General features: G+C 52.7%; 6 protein-coding genes across 6 annotated transcripts; 3 read left to right on the top strand and 3 right to left on the bottom strand.

The window, feature by feature from the left end:
• Positions 1 to 1,174: 1,174 nt before the first annotated feature.
• On the top strand, positions 1,175 to 2,254 carry PHATRDRAFT_37711 (predicted protein; the record flags this gene model as incomplete). Its single annotated transcript, XM_002181761.1, has 1 exon — positions 1,175 to 2,254. One exon carries the CDS (start codon positions 1,175 to 1,177, stop codon positions 2,252 to 2,254), a length of 1,080 nt encoding a protein of 359 aa, XP_002181797.1.
• A 1,097-nt stretch (positions 2,255 to 3,351) lies between these two features.
• PHATRDRAFT_14054 (predicted protein) lies at positions 3,352 to 4,134 on the bottom strand (the record flags this gene model as incomplete). Its single annotated transcript, XM_002181587.1, has 1 exon — positions 3,352 to 4,134. A coding segment is annotated over one exon (783 nt), but the record flags the coding sequence as incomplete, so codon positions are not given.
• A 1,774-nt stretch (positions 4,135 to 5,908) lies between these two features.
• DHLTA_2 (dihydrolipoamide acetyl transferase) lies at positions 5,909 to 7,303 on the top strand (the record flags this gene model as incomplete). The annotated part of the gene is made up of 2 exons (XM_002181760.1): positions 5,909 to 6,439; positions 6,527 to 7,303. Coding segments are annotated over 2 exons (1,308 nt in total), but the record flags the coding sequence as incomplete, so codon positions are not given.
• Positions 7,304 to 7,884: 581 nt separating this feature from the next.
• PHATRDRAFT_47485 (fucoxanthin chlorophyll a/c protein, deviant) lies at positions 7,885 to 8,962 on the top strand (the record flags this gene model as incomplete). The annotated part of the gene is made up of 3 exons (XM_002181759.1): positions 7,885 to 8,261; positions 8,508 to 8,874; positions 8,895 to 8,962. Coding segments are annotated over exons 1-3 (705 nt in total), but the record flags the coding sequence as incomplete, so codon positions are not given.
• A 59-nt stretch (positions 8,963 to 9,021) lies between these two features.
• Positions 9,022 to 10,339, bottom strand: PHATRDRAFT_47484 (predicted protein). The gene has a single exon (XM_002181586.1). It carries the CDS (start codon positions 10,116 to 10,118, stop codon positions 9,288 to 9,290), a length of 831 nt encoding a protein of 276 aa, XP_002181622.1. The 5' UTR covers positions 10,119 to 10,339; the 3' UTR covers positions 9,022 to 9,287.
• A 480-nt stretch (positions 10,340 to 10,819) lies between these two features.
• Positions 10,820 to 13,686, bottom strand: PHATRDRAFT_47483 (predicted protein). The gene is made up of 3 exons (XM_002181585.1): positions 13,672 to 13,686; positions 12,343 to 12,761; positions 10,820 to 12,250 (listed from the first exon to the last, which is right to left on the bottom strand). The coding sequence occupies exons 2-3, from the start codon at positions 12,645 to 12,647 to the stop codon at positions 10,927 to 10,929; spliced, it is 1,629 nt and encodes a 542-aa protein (XP_002181621.1). The 5' UTR covers positions 12,648 to 12,761; positions 13,672 to 13,686; the 3' UTR covers positions 10,820 to 10,926.
• Positions 13,687 to 14,302: the final 616 nt, after the last annotated feature.

The raw sequence follows: 14,302 nt of genomic DNA, 5'->3' as shown, positions 1-14,302 counted from the left end.
ATAGATTGCGGTCTCGAAAGCTTGCTTTGTTTGGCAACAGGATAACTTTTTCATAGTCAGTTCTGATCGTCACGGACAAAATGTAGGTCTCGTTCGGAATGAGCCAGTGGACGATTTCTCCGTATTCTCGCCTTGAGTGTTCGTGCGCGGTAACTCTACTTTCGCTAAAGATTCTTTGCCTGTGAAGAACGAGGTTGTTGATCCCAAGATGCAGTCTTCGGCTTGGTGGCAACGTCCGAACAATGCCTGTTCAGCAGTAGAAAAGGACGACGCTCGGTGTGCCGTGGCACTTTCCGGGCTCGGACAACGATCGACTCCCGTCGTAGCAGAAAAGATTCCCAGCAAGACCGTCAACGGAACGGCCAGGCGATACATGAGTGAAGTGAACCAAAGTATCAATGATCTTTCCGACGTCGTCGTGGAAAGAACAAGTGAACTTTCTTACCTCCTAACTTGGTGTTCTTTTTATAATTTCTGAGAAGCCAAAAGCAAAAGCTTTATGTCGTTTATATATCGTAGCGACATATTATTTAATGGTGGCCTCAGACTGATACAGGCTCCGTGATAGTGCGTTAAACAGGTAAGCTATCGAGTTCTATTTTGCTCGAAAGTCGAAACGTTCTCGCGCCAAAATTGCTTCCGAGGCCTAATAATTGTAAACAAACATTGACTGTGAGTTCACATTATAGGAAAACACAGTCTGATTAAAGACCCGGAAGCGGTGGCGTTGGTAAGAGTACTTGTTTGACGGCGTATTTTGGCGTTCGGTGATGCGCGAGAGCTTCGAAAGACACAGGCATTGTCCTCTATAGCGTTTGCACACCATTGGAGAAACGGCCAAACTTGGTGACAGGAGCTGTCTACGGGCGGAAACTCGTTCGATTGTGGAAAGCAAGAAGATATTCTTCGCATAGGAAGAATGCGTTTTTGGAAGCATGACCGTGAGGATCGGAGGAGTGGGCTCGGGCTTTCGGGGAGTTCATTGATCACCTCTGTTGGAGTTCTTGTGCTTGTTTCCTTATCAGGTCTCGCGTCCGCTCAAGCATCATCGCGCCAGAGTCGTTTACGAGCAAGAGCAAACACAAGAAAAGCCGGGTCGCACACGAATTCACAGCATGAAATCGCCTTTCCTTCCCTCCACGATTCGATGGAAATGGCGAGCCTTAGTGTCTTGATGTATCACTTTCACCGTGAGCTCAACGATACGCAAGTTTGTGACCTCATCAACGAAAAGAATTACACCATTTATGAGCAGCCTCAAGACAACGACGTAATTTGTCACTGGTACTTCCATGAACGCGATCAGAGTGGGACTCAGGTCATGATTGCCTCCTCCGAGTCGCAAAACTATCTGGCCGTTGTCTTTGCTGGTACCGACGATTTGCGCACGTCTTTGACAGACGCCGATATCCTCTTGACAACTTTTGGCGACGAAAACTTCACACTTCCTGATCCACGCGTACGTATTCATTCCGGATTCAATACGGCCGTCTTTGGACAAGACGTCTTTCGCGAAATCGTGCGAAAATTTGATGCGCTTCGAATCCTACGCCCCCAAACGCGTTTGTTTACTACCGGCCATTCGTTAGGCGCCTCCGATTCAATCCTTACAGCCGTAGGTCTGACTTTGTATTACGAGAAGCAAGCAAAACTTCACGACGCTCATCATGAGGCTTTGCCGTCTTATTTGCGCCACCCTCCTCCGGTTATCACTAGCTTGAATTTTGGTTGTCCCCGCATAGGCAATTCGTACTGGCGTGACTTTGTGCATATGAATCCAACCGTTCAAAGAGTGAACATTTGGAGAGTTGTCTTGGGATGGGATCTGGTTCCCCGCTTGCCCAAGCTGATCTACCACGTGGGTCATACCATTCAACTCTACCGAAACGCGTACTGGGAATCGCAGGCCGACCCCGAAAACGCCACTGCCATTGCGTACTACCAACATTATGGAGATGTGGAGGAAGGACTGGCTGGTGTTCCGTTCGGCTGGGCCAATGCGCCTTTTATATGGGTACCGGGCGCCCTGTTATCGCACGTCGCCCGTCGGTACTGGGAGTTTCTGTACGCCTGGACCCAGTCTTCACCCGAGCATCAAGCCACCTGGGTGCACTCCTTCGTAACGATTGCTACTGACTATGATGATGATACTAGACCACCAAATGTGGATGATGACTTTTGGGTGGATCCGCCTGATGACGAGTTATTCGAGGCCGCCGACGAATTGGACATGGTGTCCACTGCGGTGAAGTAAAAGTGCTTACGCATTCCGGAAATCTCTTTACCAAAAGAACCCTTCATTGTACGTAGCCTTTGTAAATACAGTGTTCATTAGTATCTATAGCTGACATAGAGTTGTTGACACGTGGTCTGCTATACATTACTTGACCTTCTAAAGTGCTGCTATTCATAGAACTGTGACTTGTTGAACAAATTCTTACAGTTAACATATACAACTTGTTCGATGTAAAATCCGAAGCAGTTGGAAATCCATCAAAAGCCAAGAAAGTAAGGACTAAGATTAAATCGTCCAGGCCGGGTAGGTCACCGGAGTTGTGAGTTATCCATGCTAAATGTTTAGCGGAAGGCAGCATCTCCCCTGCGCCAGGCTAGAGTCATCTTCGTCATAGGACCATTTCCTGCCTTTGTCCCAAGTGGCATCCCTCTGGTGGCTATATCCACCTCGTCCGGGGACAGAGACGGAACGACTCGGAATTCGAAACAATGACCAACAACAACAATAATTATCCGTGTCTATTTTGTAAAGTGCGTCCGATGGATTAGAGAAGCTAGTGTATTCGGTATTAGGCGACTCTAGGCACTTCAATTCTGGCCTCATCGTTGGGGGTGTTTCCAAGCTGGTGCGTCTATGAGGGTAATAGGCTGTATGCGCCTTTCCTGTCTTCGTTCCCAAACGAGTGGAAATCGCCGCCTACTCTGTATCTTCTTCTTCTCTTCTTCTTCGTCGTCGGCTTGACCCAGCATTTTAAACAGACTAGCTTGGATAAACCGTTGTCGTTCGGCTGTCATCCCCAATTCTTCATGATCGAAACCGTGAGAGACATCCGTATCGGCATCGCAATCCGTGTCTATTTCGTGCGACGAGCCCGTGTCTGATGCGGTCAACAAGACGGGCCCAAGAGGAATGCCCACTTCAATACTGGGAGGAGGGGGGCGATTACTTACTTGTCGAGATCCACGTTGTTGTTGTTGTTGCTGCTGTTGTTGTGCTCGCTGACGAGCCGCGGTTCGTTGGCGATGCAATTCCAAGTACCACGGTGGGCACATGAGATTCATCGAGACGGGCACGTCCAAGGCCCATTGGGACGGGATCTGTAAACAAGTTTGCAAAAATATACTGGCCGAATCAAACATGAACTTGGGTCGTGGAGAATTGTGATCGCCCTCGACAATGATAATGTTCTTGTCGCCCGCGTATTTGGCGTGGATCGCTTCCGAATGGTGCGGTTTAATGAAATCGTCGTGTTCTCCGGCTACGAAGAGTGCGGGAATGAAACACTTGCCAGCATGGGCAATGGGCGTAATGCTACGCAAATTAAAGCCGGCTTGTTTCTTGACACTGGATTGTAGCATGCGGATGGCGACGCCGACGACCACGCCGGGTACAATGATCCCCTGCTCGCGAGCTTTCTCAACCATTTCTTCGCACAATTGGGTGAGATCGGCAAAGGGCGAATCAAGAATCATGCACGCGATGGAGGGGTCGCGGTCGCCGAACATGAGTGCCGTGGCGGCGCCCATGGATCGACCCCAGAGGGCAATGGTGGAGACCACGTTGGTCGCCCGCAAGTGTGCCACAATACAGGACAAGTCTTCGCGTTCATAGTATCCCAAACTGACGTACTCGCCGTCCGATTTTCCCGAGCCGGCAAAGTCAAAGGCAAAGACAGCCAGTCCCAAACTGAGCAAATAGGATAGTTGTGGAATGACCTCGACGCGCGCCGAGGAGTTTCCGTGCATATAAATGACGACGGGTATCCGGTCCATGACCCGTTCCACCGGTTCCCAGTGGGAACATTCGAGATTATATCCTCGTTTCGTGCGTAGCGTAAAGTCGGTCCGGGTGAAACGCCTGTCGCAAAAAGTAAAAGCCGGTGGGCCGAGCGCTTCCATCTGTCGCGACAAGGGACGAAATGAGTACGGATTCAGTGTTACTATTTGTACACGGGTTGACGTCATCTGATGTGTTGTGATGGTGTGTGATATGATAAACTTACTTTGTAATCCGCTCGGGGCGGTCGGATAATGGCGTTGACTAGTTCTTGGTAGCCCAACTTGGCCATTTGTAAGTAGGATAGCTTTTTGGGAGGGACTGGTTCCTGCGGTGCGGGACGCGACGGCAGTGTTGGTTGTGATGGTGGTGGTACGCTAGTGTGTTGTCGTTTGTGATCGTCTCCCATGCTGGTGTCTCCACTATCCCGTCGATGTTTGGGCGAAAGCGGCATGGCTTCGTGACTCGTCCCGGCGAGTCTCTGCGGATCGTCCCGAATGGCTCCGTCCAGACGCGGTACCGATTCCGGGATCGGTCCATAGTCCGGTAGAGACTCCGCCGCACCGGCTTGTTCTCGTTCCGCCGTGTGTTTGGGTTGACAATTGGGTGCGGAAGTACCGTAATTGATACGAACGTCGGCATCGGGGCTTTCCAAATTAAAACCTTCTTCCAAAAAGCGGTTGGTGTCGGGTTCCCCGTCGGACGACTGTTCGTTGCCCATGGTTTTGTATCTAATCACACGTGCAGCCACCAGTATTGCGCGTATGTGTGTGTGTGTGGACGTATGGACGTATGTGTGTGTGTGTGTACAAAAGCGATATCAACCGATACGCAAGGGGTTGCGTGTGTCTCAAGAGACTTGGTGCCGCGACTCGCTTGCCTTCCGAATCCGTCAATGTTCGAAACCGTACCAAAACCAATGCCAACAAAACAAACAGACGAGGGGGAGCAGGCTGCGAGAGAAACCAGAGAAACACACACCCTCGAGACTGGTATGGAATTGAATTTTGGAGTTAGCAGGAAGGAAGAAAGCCACGGGAGAGAAAAGGCGAGTTACGGTTGGTCATTGTCGTCCAGCCTCTCGGGAAAAGGGGGGGATTCACGAATATTCGGTGGGGGTGTTTCGGTGGGTGACACTGACCGGTCCACGCCCTGGACCTACCCTACCCTACCGATCTACCGCTGTAGTAGGTAGTTGTCACTAGCTAGAACTGTAAACACAGTCAGTCGATACGACATGGAAACATTGGGCAATAAATCATGTCGTCCAGAGATAGGAAAGTCTCTCATTCGTTTGAAATATCGCCTACTTCATCCGAGCGACAAAGAAATTGTCGTCAGTTGTCCGCACACATGGTCATCGACGGGCTGCCGCACTTGTTTCGGGAAGCCAACCAGGACGGGTTCCGATCCCTCACCTCTCGCCCCGACTTGAGTACCAGGGCCTGGTCGTAGCGCAGCAGAATGGTAGCTAGTCTCTCTATGGAAGGTCGAGCGAAATAGAGATATACACAACTTCGGGGCCAACAGAGATCGTCAGCGCTCCGGAACAATCACAGGGTACCGTTCCATTCCTTCTTGATTTAAGTACTCAGAGTCAGTGTTGCCCGAGTGATCTGCCAAAACTTAAGTGCCGATTCCGAAACCCGCGTTGCATCCTACGCCATGGCGTCGTTGCTGTTGCGCGCTCGATCGTTGCGAGGGTCCATTCGTCGGGCCTGGGGGTCTTATGCGTGCATCGACTCGACCCGTTTCACACTCACTCGTCCCCTGGTAGTGTTTGGTCACGGCAGCAGCCGTAGCCGTACCACAACGGCAACCGTTCGGCGACAACCCGACCCTCCACTGTGTCTACCCGGTTCGCCGGTGCGGCACTACACGAGCTCCACCACGGTCGCCCAGGACTATCCGGCACACACTGTCTTCCCCATGCCAGCCTTGTCTCCCACCATGGAGAGTGGCACCATTACGGCTTGGCACAAGCAGGAAGGTGACGCCTTTATTGCGGGAGACGTTCTCTGTTCCATCGAAACCGACAAGGCCTCGGTGGATTTCGAAGCCCAGGACGACGGCGTCTTGGCCAAGATCCTACACCAGGCCGACGCCGCTCTCGATATCGTCTGCGGGACGCCCATATGCGTCGCTGTAGAAGAACACCAAGCCGTAGCCGCCTTTGCGGATTACACCGTTGCCCACGATTCGTCCGCGGAGTCGGGCGGCGCCGCGAGTCACGACGAGTCGACGCCGTCCCAACCCACTCCTCCGCATCCAACCCGAAACGTCCCGTCGATTCTCCTACCGGCGGCACGGCATTTGGCGGAATCTCGGGGATTGAACGCTACCGTCTTGTCCGGATCCGGCAAGGGAGGACGGGTCACCAAGGGAGACGTCCTACAAGCCATTGCGGACGGGACGCTCCCACCCTTGGTATCCGCCACGGAATCGGTGGCCCCACCCGCACCGGCTACTACGACACAGGCTGCCACCACAACTGCTGCAACCAAGGGGACCAAGACTGCGGATCCCACCGCTACAGTTCCTACCGAGCTACCCGTGCCCCACGTCCATGCCGCGGAAGGATCCTTTGCGGATACGCCCAACAGCAAGATGCGGAAAATTATCGCGTCCCGGTTGACGGAAAGCAAGGCGACGGTGCCGCACTTTTACACGTCCATGGAAATTCCCTTGGACGCCATTCTGGCCTTGCGGAAACAACTGGCGTCCCAGCACGACGTCAAGGTCTCGGTCAACGACTTTATCATTCGCTCTTCCGCACTCGCACTCCGCGACGTGCCCGAAGTTAACGGCACCTACGACGCCCACTCCGACACAGTGCGTCTCAACGACTCGATTGACGTCAGTGTCGCCGTGGCGACCCCCACGGGTCTCATTACTCCCATTATCTTCCAATCCGACCAACTGGGTTTGTCCGCACTGACCGCCACTATTCGCGATTTGGCGACCCGCGCACGCGACGGCAAGCTCGCCCCGCACGAATACCAAGGCGGCACCTTTTCCGTCAGTAACCTCGGCATGTTCGGCGTGGACGAATTCTCAGCCGTGATCAATCCGCCCCAAGCGGCCATCCTGGCCGTGGGTGGCGGTGCCCGTCGGGTCGTCCCCGGTACCTACGTGGTGGACGCGCCGGAGAACCGGACGTCGCCCACGGTACACACCATTCTGACGGGGCGACTCAGTGCGGATCGACGGGTGGTGGACGAAGCCACCGCCGCGCTCTTTTTGGCGGCTCTGGAACGGTATTTGCGGCAACCCGCGCTACTGATGCTGTAGTAAGAACCAAGTGAATGCACGTTGATTGGTGTTTCAGAAGTGGGTCTGTGAGGCAGTGTTTACATTGTGTCCGTACTGTCCGTTGGGAAAATGATACGCTGGTCGTCGTTGTCGAAGGGTCAAATCACCTTGTCGCTGGACCTGGGATAGAAGGAAACGGGTAAAATTTGTTGAAGACCGACAGTCGATTCGTCGGTTTTTCCTTGGTACCGGGTAGAATTGGAATACAAAATATTTCTACTAGACTCTCTTTGTTGCGTTACGGAGCTAGGTATCCTTGCTGTTAGTAGATGGGTAGGTAGGCAGTTTGTATAATATTCAAATGTTTCGGAGAATTGTTTTTCAAATATTTCAATAAAAACAGATTGCCTTCCGATGACGTCGGCAAGAGGTTGGAGTCGAAAGAGTCGAGGTGAGATTGAAGGCAAATCTTCGTGTCGAGACCTGGGTTGTTCTGCCGAGGGTATCCTATCCTCCCTTGTATCGCGGGGGAACGTACCCGTACCGCGTAAACGGGGAAATCCGCGTCGACAGGGCGCGACACCCTCCGGTATCCTCGGCAAGGGAACCTTTCGTTTTGGCCATCGCCGTCCGTCGAGACCACCAACACCACCATCTCTATACTTACAAACATACACGCATCTGCCTTATCCGTAATACTTTTTGCTGGTTGTTGTTTTTACGAATCATGGCCAAGTTTTCGCTCGCTATCCTTGCCGCCCTTGTGGCTACTGCTTCGGCGTTCGTGGCGTCTCCGACAACGTCGTCCGCGTCGACGGCGTTGCGTGCCACCCAGGAAGGAGTGTGGGATCCTTTGGGTCTCATGACTTTGGGTACCGGTAAGGCCTTTGACACGTTCCCCAACATGTTCCCCGATGAACAGTACCTTCGTGATTCCGAAATCAAACACGGACGCCAAGCGATGCTTGCCTGGACCGGCGTTTGGGCCACTACCGATGTACGTACCGTTGATGTCGTTGTGTGTGTGTGTTGGTGTGTGTGTTGGTGTGTATAGACACGATGTAGTTAGAGGGTGTACGTGTTCGTGTATGTTTCTTTCGCAAGGGTGTGCAGGAATGCGGTGCAACTGACTGTTCCTGGAGTGTGGCGTAATGAATGCAAGGCAATAACCAACGAAGATTGTGTCTACTCCTTGACTCACGCAGTTCGATTGATTGCGTATACCTTTTTCTACGAAAAACAGGGTGGCTTGGGACTCGGCCTGCACTTTCCCGGCTTCCCCCAAGAATCCGACTGGACCAAGGCTCTCGGTGTCTTTGCCACGGAACAACCCGTCTGGTTCGGAGTCATCCTGACCTTTATCTGTATTGCCGAAGGCGAAAGCGTCGGACACTCGGGTGACAACTTCCGGGGCAAGTCCACCAAGACGGAAGCCGGCAACTTGAACTTTGACTACCTCGGCTTGAAGAAAAAGTACTCCGCCGACAAGTACGCTCGGTACCAGGACGTTGAAATCAAGAACGGACGTGCCGCCATGATCGCCATGGCCAGTCTCTTCGCCATGAAGGCTATTCCCGGTTCCGTCCCCATCATGGACGTCCTCGGGGCCCAGTAAGCGCCGGTTGTACGTGGGGATCGCCACAATGGTGCCGCGCCGTATCCAACAGTAGACAGACAATTAAGCCGTGTCGGTACTATAGCACAGCTAGATTTCGCTACTCTACGGACGGATTTAAGGTACAAGTAAAGGTCGGAAGGAATAAAATCGGGGCCATTGCTAGTGATAACTGTGTGTGTGTGTAAAGTATGTATACATGTCGGTCGATCGATTGGTAGGGCAACGAGTAGGGTATGTCGGTATATATAGAGGTCGATGAGCAGGGCAGGTAGGCAATACATAGTCTGTGCGTAACGGTGTGGCGTGTTGTTGTTGGCTTGGTAGCGTATTACGTGTCGTTGCACGTTGCGACGGGCCGTACCAAAAGAGGCATTGACCCGCAATCCGGTCGCGGCATTCATTTGTTCATTTGAAACGCGGCACAAAGCTGGAATGGAGTGCCCGCCAGCCACTCATGAGTATCAGACCAAAGCCAATTTCCAAAGGCATGAGTTGTTCGCCACCGACGGCACCGACGGGCCGGTGTTCCGCCAAGGCCACGACGAGGGCAAAGAGCAATCGCAGATTGATGGTATTGACAAAGGTTTGAAATCCGAGAAGTCCGGCGGCTTTGGGGCCGCCCCGTTCGTCGGCACTGCCGTAGTGTCCGTCCACGGCCGAATCCAAAAAGGCTCCGGAATAGAGCCCCGCCGCGATCCACAGCAAACACACGAGACAGCCTTCGTTAAAGGCGAGTCCGATAAATTCGAGTTGCATCCGGTGCACGACCCAGAAGGAAATGGACACGACTAGATTAAGAATGAGGAAAACGTCGTAAAAGAGTAGATTCAAGTCTTCGACTTGCAGAGGCGGCAGTTTGCGTGCCCGGGAGGTTTCGCGGCGGACGGCGTCGAGCCAACGGATCCAACCCGCCGCCGGTGTGGGGTCGTGGTCGTCACGTGACTCGTCGCGGCGGTGTGACGGCGCCGGACTGTCGTCGTGGACCGGACTCGACATGCCGAGACGCCACGTACTACCGCTGGCGGGTGCCTGCGACGGGGCGTGCCGGAGGCGACGATCGGTACGGATGGAAGAGGGTCGACCGGTGACGCGAATCGGTGACGAACGTAGGTCTCCAACGTGTCCACGTCCCGGACTGTATTTTGACGGCATTGTTGAGAAGGAGGCCGTCATGATGGGCAAAGCCAACAGAACTACGGAAAGACCGAGGACGCTGCGGGTGCGTTTGGCCGGCATGGTCGGGGTTGTCGTCGCGATGAACTGTTGAAATGCCGTAACGGGATCGAACGGTACGAACCAATGGAGAATTCGCCAACAAGGAGAACTCGACAAGGAGAACTTCGAGTCCGAAAGAATAAAGTGCTTTTTCCTTTCTGTAAAGAACAAACAGATAATTCGGGGGGGCAGTGTACAGTTATTACGTTTGACAGTGAGCTTTTTGGTTGCGTACGACCGGAACGATGTCTTTTTCTTCCCGACGATGCACTCCGAACGTCGGAAGCGAGCCATCGACGTCCCGTCGGAATGCTTCTCTCACAAGGCCGAACAACGTTCGGACTGTCGTTCGCACGGTTGATGGGGTGCGATCACGCCAGACACTATGTACCGCTGATGGCGGACGGACGCGGTACCGACGATGATTTCCGAATGCGGGACGGATCGCGTCGGATGAAGGCCAGAACCAATATATCTGTCACGATCACTTGGAACGAGTACGGGTGCGGTGCGGTGCGGTGGACTTTGAGTAACGGTTACGATCACAAAAGTGATCGGACTACCAAACTAATCATGTACGTATCCTTCATTCAAACTGATTTTCCGCTCTTTCTCTGGAGGTAGGGAGTGCTTGCAAACGATAGCTCCGGTACGGACAGTGAATCAGACGACCGAAACCAGCATACAAGAATGGACTACTGTTTCAAATAATGTAACTCTGTATATACGACTAGAAGGTTGTGTGCTCTATCGTTCGCTCTACGTGTGTGCTTGCAGCCGTTCCCATTCGTCCCAAAGCCCCACAGATCTTGGCACACCTCGTTTACCCTTAATCCCACCCCACATAAATGCCTCGTATAAGGGGTGTCAAAGTGGTGGCGTTCAAATCGATGGCTTCGCTGGGTGTTGCTGTGGTTGTCGTTTCGGGACTAGAACTCTCTCGTAGTGTCGTGACTGGCAAAAGCGAGGCATCATCATAACAAGCGACTTTGTTGAAGTCGTAGCTGTCGCTTTCTTCGCCTTCATCGTCCAATCCTGTCAGTGAAAGCGCGCTCATCACACGCACCGTCATCGTTTCCATTTCGGCGGCAGTCCGCATTGCACTATCCACTGCCATATTGGACGGCCACTCGCACACCGTCGTGCTCGTACCCTGCTCCAGGGCAATCGTCGAAGGGGACTGCGGCGGTGTCAGCAACGGGACGGGGGTATTGCTGTCGCCGTTGCGTGTGTGGTGCATTTCGGCCTCGCCGTCGTTCTCGCCTCGCTCGGGCCCCAACTTATCTAACTCGTCTCGTAACCGTTCGTCCAACTCTTCCTCGTCGCTGGAGGACAGAATCGGCGATTCTTCTCGAATCTCCCTGAGACTGCGTACGGAAAGCAGGGGCAACATACTCGTTGCTGCCGGTCCCAACCTCAACAGAGGGAGTTGCGGTGGAGAATCGATAGCCTTCTGTCGCTTTGGAGAATCGTCGTCGTGGCCAGCTTCTACATTCAGAGCAGTCAAGGTCGTGTAGGACAGAACACGCTTGGTTTTCGGTACGTTGGCAGTGGCTTCGATATTGCGATCTTGCATAACACCAACAATAAAATCAGTCGGGAACTCGGATTCGTCTTCGACGTCGAACGAAGAATCGCCAGACGAACCCAAGATACTAGCCAACTCCAGGTCATTCTCTGGTTCTTCCGGTTCGTCCCAAGTAACTCCATTTCCTGCCGGCTCTTCTTCCACTCCACCGTTAGGTTCGCAATAATTGGCATTGCTCACGCCGCCAGCGTGAAAATCGATTCTTGAAGTAGCTGGTTCGTCCGTTTCGTCGTCGGACGACACGTCATCTTCCTCACTTTCGTCATAATCGCTGTCTTCATCGTCGCCATCGGCTACTTCCTCGTCTTCGCAATCGTCGGCATCTTCTTCGCTCATTGCGCTGGAGAAAAGCGTGCAAGGGACCCCGCGAGCACCCACCGAAGAAGAATCCCTCTCATTCGAGGAGTCCCGCTGACGATGCCGGACCATAGAAACATTACGTGTGGACGACGATGACAAAGACGCGGCAGGGCTAGAACGAGAAGGCGAGTACGCCTTGGGCCGAAGCAAGGATGGCTGCGTACTAATAGTAGGTTGTGCGGTCACAAAGGTCACCACACCAGTACTGCAAGCAAGGAGAGGAAGAAGATCCACAAGTCAGACTACCGCAATCTCACCATTCGCGAAAAATCGTAACGGGCGTTAACATGGACTTACCATTCGTCAGGAGCATCTGCCTCCGCATCCGACTCTTCGGATGCGCAGTTCTCGCCTTCGTCTTCTCCGGCGCTCTCGATATCAGAAAAGTCGGCACCGTAGGTATATCGGCCTCCTCCGACACAACTAAATTTCACTTCTTCGTCTTCTGTTTCGCTTTCCCAAACTGGTTTGGGAGGCGGTGGTTTGCTGGTGTGTATACTGCTTTCGTTTAAACTAGGCACACACAAGGAGGGACCCACGGGCGATACACCGAGGGTGTTGCGAGTTGTGGTTGTATTGGTTGGCAAAAAAGCGGACGCCATAATCTCGGTAGGTGCTATGTCGTTGCAATCGTCGTTTGTGAATAATAATGTGGCAAGGTGTTGTTGGTTCGTCGTTGTTGGAGTATTCGTGCCATACTACAATCGTTGTTTATTCTGTGAGGCAATTTTGTAAGATACAGAACTGGTGTGAGTAAACGAAAAGACGGGGTAACAGTAAGGAATGGTTCCTTCATTTCACGACTCGTGCATAGCGGATGTCACCAATTGTAAAGATTGGAAACGAAAAGATCTTTGCAAACACGAGGGCGCATGGGATACGACCCAAAAAAAATCCATTTTGATTCCTTACACAGAATTTTGGTACACACAGGAAAATCGGAATCGCAAGAGTGCCGGATCGCACAGCGGGCGTGCGATTCGCGAATCGTTCGGAAAGAGGGCGTGGCGTGTACGACATTCGCATTGTCGCAAAGTGATGGGGCAGGTGTCAAATTAAGGCCGATCTATTCCACCCCTACCCTGGTGTATCGGGCGCGAACACGAGCAGAATGGCGAGACGGGTGGAAGGTCAGTCGTGATCGCGTCAACGGGTGTCAAACGACGGCTGAGTCCAACGAATCGATCGATAGTCGTCGTATTCCGAGCCGGAATTCTCCGGGAACGAGCAACCTGGCTTGGGACGAGTCCGAGGTATTTGGATGTTTTTTGGCGTGCTTGTGCCTCCTTTTCGTCTCAATATCGACCATGGCCAAAATGCGACCCCCCGCCCCAGAGCTTTGACCGACGCCAGCCGATACTTTCGTTTTTTCTGCAATCAACACATCGTACGAGTACTATCCGCAACGCCCAAAGTCGGAGTTGGAGGCCCACATCAGTCGCACAAAGAAAATTCAAATCGTCCCAGAATCTTGAATGGCAACGAACAGTGAAGATCCCCCGGAGGAGCTCAACCTTCGCCAAACGCTCACTTAAATGAACAATCTCGTACTGTCCATTGCAAAGACGAGCGGTCTCCGCACGATCGACTTTTGGAAGGATGTCAAGCCGTTTAGATCTTACTTACCTGGATCGAATTTTGTGAACGACGTTTGAAGAAAAAACCCAAGTGTCCGACCGAGTCGGGCTTGTGCAAACTCACTACCTACTTGACGATATGTATTTCGTTTTACACACAAACTTGTACGTACAACTGTACACCGATGGATTGCCTTGCGTGTCTCATCAAAGGCTCCGCGCATCCTCGCCCGTGGAACCGATTCTTGGCCCCCAGGCTCGTACATGTTAGTAGGAATTCTCAGTAGAAAGCAAACGCACGCAGGGCTTCCTAGCTTCGAGTTCCGGGTTTCGTGATTTTTACGATTCGAGCCCGTTGCGAAGATGCGAACAGCCAATCCAAGAAGCGCGATTCGTGCCGGCAAAAGCACATGCGATGACGTTTGAAAGTCCGTTGCCGTGGATGTTTCGGGTCTCGCCAAAACTACCGGGAATCAACGGAAAACGTAACCAACAAACACTATTGGGTCACTGCACTAATGAAAATGAATCTCGCTGGCTGCCGTGCACCACGTCAGCTATGCGAGTGGATACGATCGTTGTGTCGACTGGTGACTATCGCGGAGTCGGCATCATCAATCCGAACGGAAAAAGATGACGAGCGAGAATCCTTCTCGCCACATCGATACGATGCGATACGT

This window comes from Phaeodactylum tricornutum, chromosome 13, assembly GCF_000150955.2.
Source record: "Phaeodactylum tricornutum CCAP 1055/1 chromosome 13, whole genome shotgun sequence".
In the NCBI taxonomy this organism is placed as follows: Eukaryota; Bacillariophyta; class Bacillariophyceae; order Surirellales; family Neidiaceae; genus Phaeodactylum; species Phaeodactylum tricornutum.
Note: the sequence above shows the minus strand (reverse complement) of the source record. Positions and strands in the feature narration are given on the sequence as shown.

What these genes read in the sequence shown, in the direction of transcription:
- PHATRDRAFT_47484 (XM_002181586.1), bottom strand. Translation starts at nt 10,118, where the DNA reads ATGCCGGCCAAACGCACCCGCAGCGTCCTCGGTCTTTCCGTAGTTCTG.
- PHATRDRAFT_47483 (XM_002181585.1), bottom strand. Translation starts at nt 12,647, where the DNA reads ATGGCGTCCGCTTTTTTGCCAACCAATACAACCACAACTCGCAACACC. An exon ending in GCAGATGCTCCTGACGAATG is followed by an intron (nt 12,251 to 12,342) that starts GTAAGTCCATGT and finishes CCTTGCTTGCAG; the next exon opens with TACTGGTGTGGTGACCTTTG.